Source organism: Medicago sativa, chromosome 1 (assembly GCF_051527215.1).
Source record: "Medicago sativa cultivar Bolivia chromosome 1, Bolivia_mono, whole genome shotgun sequence".
In the NCBI taxonomy this organism is placed as follows: domain Eukaryota; kingdom Viridiplantae; phylum Streptophyta; class Magnoliopsida; order Fabales; family Fabaceae; genus Medicago; species Medicago sativa.
Genome location: NC_140749.1, coordinates 17,402,293 through 17,411,644, shown reverse-complemented (window position 1 = coordinate 17,411,644; position 9,352 = coordinate 17,402,293). Strand labels below are relative to the sequence as shown.

The following is a 9,352-nucleotide window of genomic DNA, read 5'->3' as shown; positions in this document are numbered from 1 at the left end:
TATGTAAAAGTTTAACAATTTATATTTTCAATATAAAATTTATTTATTATTTCTTTTTTTAGTTTCTTAACTTGTGCCCTAAAAATATAGATTGTGGGTTCTACTAACAAGTGAATCTTACTATCATTAATTATTTTTAAATTTTATGGTGTTTGTTTCTCTCCAAATGAAAGAAAAGTCCCACTTGTATTTTCCATGATGTACTTTTGGACTAATTTCTTTAATCCAATCGTTTTTTTTTTCAAAAAATAAAATAAGATGGAAGAAATGGATGTGATTCAAAATCGAGAGGATCTTGACTCATTATTCAAGACTTATATCTGCAGGTGATTTATAATAACAATCACTAGAACTTTGACCCGTGCGTCGAACGGGTCAATTTGAATATAATATATACGAATAATGTATATAAGATTTGAGGTTAAATAAGTCATAATATAATTGATAATACATTAACGTACTTAGCAATAAATTATGAAGAACCTTTTTATAGAACACATTTGAAGTTATATTAGTATGTTCATCATCTTCTTCACCGGTTATCAAAATTAAAAAGAGCATGGGATTAGAGTTTGTGATATAATTACAAAGAAATGTTTTGTTGGAAGAACGATATTGGCGTTAGATACCAAGTCATCCCTTAACCGCAAATTTTTGATGGAAATTGAATACATAATGTTAATTTAAAGTTTATGCCACCAGTAAAATAGTAACACTTGCTAGAAACACTTAATAAGTTCTTGAGGTTACATAAAATCCAACGTTTTATCATCTTTACATATATTATGTTGTCTAATACTCTCTCCGTTTCAAAATGAGTGTCGCTTTAGCAAAAATAATTTGTTTCAAAATGAATGTCATTCTCACTTTTCAATGTACTATTAATTACTTTTTTCCAATAGTACCCTTAATTATTATTGTCCACACAACTTCCAAAGTACTCCCTCCGTTTCAAAATGAGTGTCGCTTTAGCCAAAAAAATTTGTTTCAAAATGAATGTCACTTTCAGTTTTCAATGCAATAATAACTTTTTCTTTTCAATTGTACCCTCCAATTAATACTCTGCAGACTACTTACAAAGTATTACTTTTAAAACTAACCAATAGTTAATAAGGATAATTTGGTAAAATAGTCATTCTCTTTCTTTTAATCATTGCATTTCTTAATATGTGTGTAAACACCTAAAACGACACTCATTTTGAAACGGAGGGAGTATCATTTTATACTTTAATTTATAATGATGACAAATGCACCAATAACTAGCGAGACTAATTTAGTAAAAGTATCATATCTTTGGACAACATTATTTCATTCCTTAATCTGTGTGCAATTGGCTAAAGCGACATTCATTTTGAAACGGATGGAGTATAAGAATAGTCACTAATTATTATAAAAAAATACATCAGAATCCAATGAAGCCTCGAAGAATTCAATGACACGTTAACACTTCACAATTCTTTATGTCCAATTTTCATTCCCTATTCATTGCAACAAAACCATGTGGCTAATACATACAGTAATAACAAACTAATTTGTCCTGATACCCTTTATATCAACAACAAAATAGAGAGCTATAAAGAGATCCATAGAAGTGAAATCTGTACAAAAATAAAATAAAAAAATAAATAAGTTTAGAAAGACAAACATAAGGAAACAATAGTAGTAATATGTCATAAGGATTAAAAATGAATGAGAAAGAGATGAGGAAAAAAATATGGAAGAAAAATGACATAGGTATTGCTCTCTAATGTATCTAACATAGCCAAAAGATCTACAAAAGCATCTTGTTATAGTTTTAATTCTATTCTATAAGTTACAGTATGATGAATGCTAAAAATGAATAAAAACTAAACCTTTTCAATATCAAAAGAGACCAATACATCCAGCTAAAACGGACAACAAAAATCTGTAAAATAAACCAAAACACTTGAAGACCAAAGCAAAGAGCAGAAAACAAAACCAATATGTTGCAGCTGGAACACAATGATACTAATCAGAACCTAGGGTTGGAAGAAATGCCACAACGTGGCTGCTGCACCACAGCAGTCCAGCGGCGGAAAACCAGCTCTGAACTATGCAGAGAATTACCTCAAACTCAGTCCGAGATATGCAGAAAATTACCTTGAACCAGCGTTGAAGTATGCATAAAACACCCAGAAAAAACACCAGATTCAGTAAAAGTTCAAACTCCTATGGCCAGACAGTCAAGTTCTACAGGCTACAACTACCAAACCACTACATGTAAACCCTTTATGACTTGGATATACACCGCCTTAATGTCATAAGCAACTTGGTGTTTTTTTTTTTTTTTTGTTAAAGTAACATACAATGATGTGCCCACCATATAGAGTAACAATGTCCTGACCTCTTAAGTCCATGTCTTCTAAGAGTTTTGGAATAAAAGGAATAGTGGAAATTTCAAAGGCCTTGTAAGAAATACAATTCGTGAACATATTTCACAAAAAGGAATTGACACATAAACACCTATTTGGTTTAAAAGCATTGATATTTTCTAGAAAAATAAACTTCATATACTACTCACAAATAATTGATGCTTAATTTAGATGTTTGTGTCACAAATAATTGATTCACAAACCTAAAGTTACAGAGGATAAGCTGATAAGCTCCAAACCATAGGGAAGAAGTTATGCAAGCCATTGTATGTTTCATTTTAATTCTGCAGGGACAGAGATTAATTCATTAGTTACAGTAACTTCTGTGTTGGAGTTGAAATGCGCAAAATCTTCTCTTTGTACTGACATTGCAATAATGTCAATTTCCAATCTGTCCATAATTTAATGGAAAGTGCAGAAATTGTCATGCGCAAATTGTGACGTAAAAAGAACTGAACATAATCACTCAATAAGGGTATATGACTATCTAAGCATAGATTAAATGGCATATCTTAGGATGTGGTGAAGTGGTTTAATGCTCATATCTTCCTATTAGCTGTCTCTTGCTAGTGGCAAAAATGCCTATCCAATACACATTCACTGGTGTCTTAAACAAAGTTTGCTAATTAACCATGAATAAAAGTAAAACTCATCTTAAACAAGGAGAAGGTTTCTAAGTTACTGTTAATAATCAATTCAATAACCAAAGCAAATTGGTCCTTTTCCAAAGTGAAACCAACCCATCAAATTTTGAAATTAAATCAGAATAAAAATGAATATTTTTTGCTCTATACACCAGAACAAAATCAGTAATGAGGTAGAACCTTGGTACCTTGGCCATTTTGCAAACTAAAAGCAGCATAATAGTTAGTGCTTATGATATCTGCATAGAGTAAGAAAAATTTATCACTCATGTCAGTCAAAAGGATTGTTACAATTTATCCACTAACACAACAAAATGCCTAAAAGATTCTTATTTGAATGAAGAAAAGATAAATTCAAATTTTTTTTCAGCATAAGAGTTATAAAAAATGATGTAATTACCATAAAAACTGTATTTGGTTGTAGTAACTTTTTGTCTTCTCTACTTCTTTCTTAGCAGCCATTCTGCGACAAAATCAACGACCATCCAATCGATATAATGGAGCATAACTTCTTTGGAGATCTTGAGTAACCTATCCACATATCAATTCACATACCGATCAAATGTCCATAAGATAAATAACTAAATTTCAGGTAAAACTACTACCTTCATGGATTTGTCACAAACAAATATCTTTTGAAGCAAACAAACCAAAATCATATATGTTTAATTACTGATGAGGGATGGTATTTCGAACTTTGTAGCTATCAAATCATTGAAAACTAAATGAGGAAGATTTCAAGTTAAATAAAGCCATTGATGCAGGAATAAGCATCAATCTATGTAATTTTGTTTCATCATAAGATAATAGCTTAAAATTATCATAAGCATGATGATTATAAAAATAGCTATATATATCAAACATAATTAGTGTAGAAATCTATAAAGTAAAATCTAATCACATAAGATTCATGAATATTTTAATCAAAACTTGGATGATGAAAAAACATGTACCTTATTGTAATTCATCAACCTGATTTGGTTAGATCCATTTCACCACTCCTTTTTTAGCCTTTGTCTCAATGAAATGGCCGGAGAAGGATTGATTTGAGTTTGCCGTGTTCAGTCATGATTGTTTGTTTGTTGGAAGTTGGGGGTTAGGATGGAAGAACGAAGCCAGTCCTCTCTGTGTATGAATTCATGGATGATGTTAGAGAGAAGAAGGACTGGATTGGAATGAAGTTAGAGAGAAAGTAAGGAATATGTTGCCGTGTGCATGTTTTTTAAGATGGATAGACATTCAATAACTATATAGTACATTGGAAAGAGATAGTTAGTGTTGGCAAAGGGAAAGAGAGAAATTTTGTGGCCATGGGAAAGATAGAAATTTTGAATATGCATAGAGAACACAAAAGCCACATTGGGAATATAGAGCTGATGTGGGAGGGAAAATTGAAAGACATAGGCTCTGTTTGGTAAACCCAAAAAAAGAGCTTTTAGGTCTTAGCTTTTAGCTTATAAGCTCATTTGACAAAAAAAAGCTCTGTTTGGTAACACTTTAGCTCTGTTTGGTACAACGAGCTTATAGCTTATTTCATGAGCTTATAAGCTATTTTTCAGAAGCTACTTCAAGTAGCTTTTAGCTTCTCATTTTTTCTTCCATATTTACCCTTATTATTCAAAGCAAAAGCTATCAGCTAATTTTACCAAACACTTCAACTAGCTTATCAGCTAAAAGCTATCAGCTAGCTTATCAGCTAAAAGCTATCAACTAGCTTATCAGCTATCAGCTAATTTTACCAAACAGAGCCATAGTGGAATGCTGATTAGGATTAGCACTTAGGAGGAGTGAATGCTTGCAAAGTGGAGGGAAAAGTGAGGGGGAAAAATTAGAGTTACCAATAGCTTTAGGGATAAGCTTTAGTAAATAAGATGTAGGTTCTATTTTATTTTATTTTTTTGACAACATGTAGGTTCAATTCAAAGTGTACAATAAACGTGTTTTGTTTTAAAAGAAAAGTACAATAAACGGTTGGCAGTTACAATTGAGTACGATGAGTAGCAATATATATATATATATATATATATATATATATATATATATATATATATATATATATATATATACACCTCCAATGAATTTTGTTGTTTATAAGTGTAACTCACCGACAAAATGACTAGTAATACAATGCATTTTGTCACCATAAACAAGTTTTATGTCTCACTTGTGTTATTTTTTATTGTTTTATCTATAGCTTCCATAGTGAATGGAAGTGGCAATGAGTGCAATTTCCCAGCCATATTTAACTTTGGTGATTCAAACTCTGATACTGGTGGCATGGCTGCTGCCTTTGTACAACCACCAACACCTTATGGAGAGACTTATTTCAATAGACCTGCTGGAAGGTCCTCTGATGGCAGATTAATCATTGATTTCATTGGTAATTATTTGTTAACATTGTTAGCTATCTACTTTATGTATATGGATTTAAAAGATATGCTCTAGAGTAAATTTGTTTTACACTAACATCAGATTCAACTATGTTACAATATTTTGCCCTAGACAAAAATGCATGTTCCTTTAATTCATTATTTATTGCTTTTTAATGTTTCACAAAGCAAAATAAGTTCTCTTTGAAACGTAAAAGAAATGTTATGAATTTATTATTTATTTCTTTGTAATGTTTCACAAAGTAAAAGGAGTTCTCTTTGAAACGTCCAAGAAGTATTACCAAATAGGTCATAATTCGATTCCCAGTGGTAACAAATATCTCCTCCCCTGACAAATTAACTACAACAATTTTTGTCTATATAAAAAACATGGACAGGGAATTGCATGAATCGAGATGGTGTAATGATCAATATTGATTTGACAAAAATAAGATAAATGAGTAAAGTTTTGAAGCACTCATACACATTTTAAAAAAAAAAAAAAAAAAGTATACACTAATGCACCGTTAAACACCTTGAGAGAGAGAGAGAGAGAGAGAGAGAGAGAGAGAGAGAGAGAGAGAGAGAGAGAGAGAGAGAGAGAGAGAGAGAGAGAGAGAGAGAGAGAGAGAGAGAGAGAGAGAGAGAGAGAGAGAGAGAGAGAGAGAGAGAGAGAGGTAGTGATGTGATAGATTTATGATGTTATAAAAAAATTAAGAGTCATAAAAATAAAATCAATTTTGTAATGAGTGTTGGAGAGTTAGGAGGAGTGTCTGTATATCATTGTTGAATGAATGTTTCAACAAGTTAATTAATGAATTAATACAATGTTAATTTTTTCCATAATTTTGCAATTTCAGCTGATAGTTTTGGACTCCCGTTTCTAAGTGCATATCTTGATTCTTTGGGAGCAAACTACTCACATGGAGGAAACTTTGCAACGGCATCATCAACAATCAAACTCACGCCTATTATTTTACCTCAGTTGAATGGACAAAGCCCATTCTTGCTTGGCATTCAGTATGCTCAATTTGCACAATTCAAAGTTAGGACACAGTTTATTAAACAGCAAGGTAATTAAAAATCTTATATATTCAATTAAATTAATAAAGATTAAGATTAAGATATACTGTATTTTAGTTAATTAAGATTAAGAATGACCATCGTGTAATAATAATTGAAAATCGTTTGAAACTCTACCAATGAATGATGCCAACCCTAAGAAGTAAAAGTTTATAGTCCTTCTTTGTACGACCGTTTGAGACAATACTTAGTGTCAAATTTGCAAACAAGAAAATATCAGACATTTAAGTCTCAAAACTTAAGTTATATTTTATTTTTCCTATTTTTTTAATATCAAAATGGTATCGATCATGTTATTGTCTCAATCGTGAGGATAAGATATGAATATTCGTTGAACTTTTACTTTTGTAGAGAAGTGTCTTTCGTCGTTAATGTCTCGACGATTTTTAGGTATTAACCTGGGATGGACTACCTATCATAGTACCTATTAAGGTGATTCATTGTAGAACTTGCCAACATTTTATTACATTGTTTTGATTCAAATTTTTATTGGGTTAATTATGTTTCTAGTCCCTATAAAATAGCGACCTTGTAAGTTTAGACCCTACTTAATTTTAATAGCATTTTTAGTCCCTAATTTTGTTTTTCTGCACTGAGTATTAGTCCCTACTCAATTCAAATTTGTTTAATTTATGCTTAAACTCTTAAATTTTTGAACAATTTTTTGCAGACATGTTTAGAACATTACTAAAAGTTCGTCCGCAAAAAATTATCGCAAAATTTGATTTCTACATCCAGATTTTATTACTTTTTATCTTTAACTTTTGTCGTTTTAAAAAATTCATATTTAATTCATTTCATGTCAGAAAATTCTAAATTTTAGTAAACGAACCTTTCATAGTGTTCTAATCTTGTCTCAAAAAAATCGTTCAAAAATTTAAGAGTTTAAGGATAATTAATCAAACTTTGTTTTAGCAGGGACTAAAATTATAAGTAAATTTTTTTTATAGGGACTAAAAATGCTATTAAAATTAAGTAGGGACTAAACTTACAAGGTCGCTATTTTATAGGGACTAGAAACATAATTAACCCATTTTTATTTTCTCAATATAGGAGGCGTGTTTGCAAGCTTGATGCCCAAAGAAGAGTATTTTCATGAAGCCCTCTACACAATTGATATTGGTCAAAATGATCTTGGTGGTGGCTTCTATCGAGGCATGACTATACAACAAGTCACTGCTGATGTGCCTGAAATAGTTAAAATTTTCTCAATAAATGTTAAGGTAGTTTATTACCCTTTTTTTATTTAATTGAGAAATTTTATTGTTCCTTTTTATAAAGTTCATTCAAATTTTAAACTGGATTAATTATTATTTTTATCAATATATAATTATTTTAAAAATTATTATACCAACAATAAATACTATGCCCAAAGAAAGTGGAATACTTATTAGCCCTAATTTTTTTTTTTACTAAATAGTCCTAAAATTTGTTGTTATTGATGAACTGTGATCAGGCATTATACAATTTGGGGGCTAGATCATTTTGGATACACAACACAGGACCCATTGGTTGTCTTCCTTATATTTCCCTGAAATTTATATATGCTGAAAGGGATCAATATGGTTGTGCAAAGCAATATAATGAAGTTGCTCAATATTTTAACCTAAAGTTGAAGGAAGCTGTGGACCAACTTCGTGAGGAACTTCCTCAAGCTGCAATGACATATGTAGATATATACTCTGTCAAATACTCTCTCTTTAGCAACCCAGCAAAATATGGTAATTAAAAGGATCATATTATCACATTCTTGATTCCATTTTTAATCATTTTTTTTTGAAAAAATAGAAATTATTAATCAAAGTGATTTTAATAATGACCACTTTAAAACTATTTATAAATAAATTTGATGTTTGTCACTAAATACTTGAGTGAACCATTTATATGTGTCTAGGGTTTGAGCAACCATTGGTTACATGTTGTGGCTTTGGAGGGGAGTACAACTACAGCACTACTGTAGCATGTGGACAAACTATAGAGGTCAATGGATCTAAAATATTAGTAGGTCCATGTGAAAATCGACCTATAAGAGTAGTTTGGGATGGAGTTCATTACACAGAAGCAGCAAATAAATTTATCTTTGATCAAATTTCTACTGGGGCTTTCTCAGATCCACCTATTCCATTGAACATGGCATGTCATAGAAAAAGAAAAAGAGTCAAGTGTGATGGTTATGAAAAGAAAAAGAAAAGAAAACTACCTTGACAATTTTGTTGAAAAAGAAGGAAAGGAAAATATTTAAAAGAAACAACCTTGAAGAAAGCAAAAAGCAAAGAAATAAAAAGAAGTTTTCAAGAGTAAATTAAAAGAGTCACCAATGTGTGGTGTGTGTAAAAAATAAAAGAGAGTGTGTAATATATATAGTTATGCATAATAAATAAATACTCTTTTATTCTTAAGCTTTTTAAATTTCCAGAAAAATAAATATTCTTTGTAAGTCTAGCCCCATTACAACCCTAATAAAGACAAGTTTGATACTTTTGATGAAATGTATGTTAATATCGATTTGTTGTGAATACATTGCTTAGATCGAGAGAAACATTTCACCCTTGAGTTGAAATACTTGTGAAATGTCTAGTGAGCTTAACTCAGTTGATAAGGACAATACATAATATAAGCAAGGTTCGGGGTTCAAACCCCGGACACCAAAAAAAAAAATACTTGTGAAATATTATGATTCTGATCAATTAATTGTTATTTTGGAAAGTTTGAAATCTTACTTACTATATTTAATATTCATGCTTTGATTAATGGACAATTATAAACTATGATCTTGAGTTTTCCAAACACTGAATCAGTCATAGATGAAACATTTGAAATTGTTGATTGATTACAAACCTTGAAATATTTATATATTATTGTT

At 30.6% G+C, this 9,352-nt stretch overlaps 1 protein-coding gene and 1 long non-coding RNA gene across 2 annotated transcripts; one reads left to right on the top strand and one right to left on the bottom strand.

Annotated features, from left to right (window-relative positions):
- Positions 1 to 2,895: 2,895 nt before the first annotated feature.
- LOC146953208 (uncharacterized) lies at positions 2,896 to 4,063 on the bottom strand. The gene is made up of 3 exons (XR_015008408.1): positions 3,991 to 4,063; positions 3,438 to 3,568; positions 2,896 to 3,276 (listed from the first exon to the last, which is right to left on the bottom strand). It is a non-coding gene; the product is annotated as an uncharacterized LOC146953208 (long non-coding RNA).
- Positions 4,064 to 5,122: 1,059 nt separating this feature from the next.
- LOC146953207 (esterase-like) lies at positions 5,123 to 8,964 on the top strand. Its single transcript, XM_085708369.1, has 5 exons — positions 5,123 to 5,417; positions 6,267 to 6,479; positions 7,543 to 7,712; positions 7,946 to 8,210; positions 8,384 to 8,964. Exons 1-5 carry the CDS (start codon positions 5,150 to 5,152, stop codon positions 8,692 to 8,694), a joined length of 1,227 nt encoding a protein of 408 aa, XP_085564495.1. The 5' UTR covers positions 5,123 to 5,149; the 3' UTR covers positions 8,695 to 8,964.
- The last annotated feature ends 388 nt before the right edge of the window (positions 8,965 to 9,352 follow it).

Excerpts from the sequence above, each read along its gene's own strand:
- LOC146953207 (XM_085708369.1), top strand. The coding sequence starts at position 5,150 with ATGACTAGTAATACAATGCATTTTGTCACCATAAACAAGTTTTATGTC. Across the intron at positions 5,418-6,266 it reads ATTAATCATTGATTTCATTG|CTGATAGTTTTGGACTCCCG; the intron begins GTAATTATTTGT and ends TTGCAATTTCAG. Across the intron at positions 6,480-7,542 it reads ACAGTTTATTAAACAGCAAG|GAGGCGTGTTTGCAAGCTTG; the intron begins GTAATTAAAAAT and ends TTCTCAATATAG.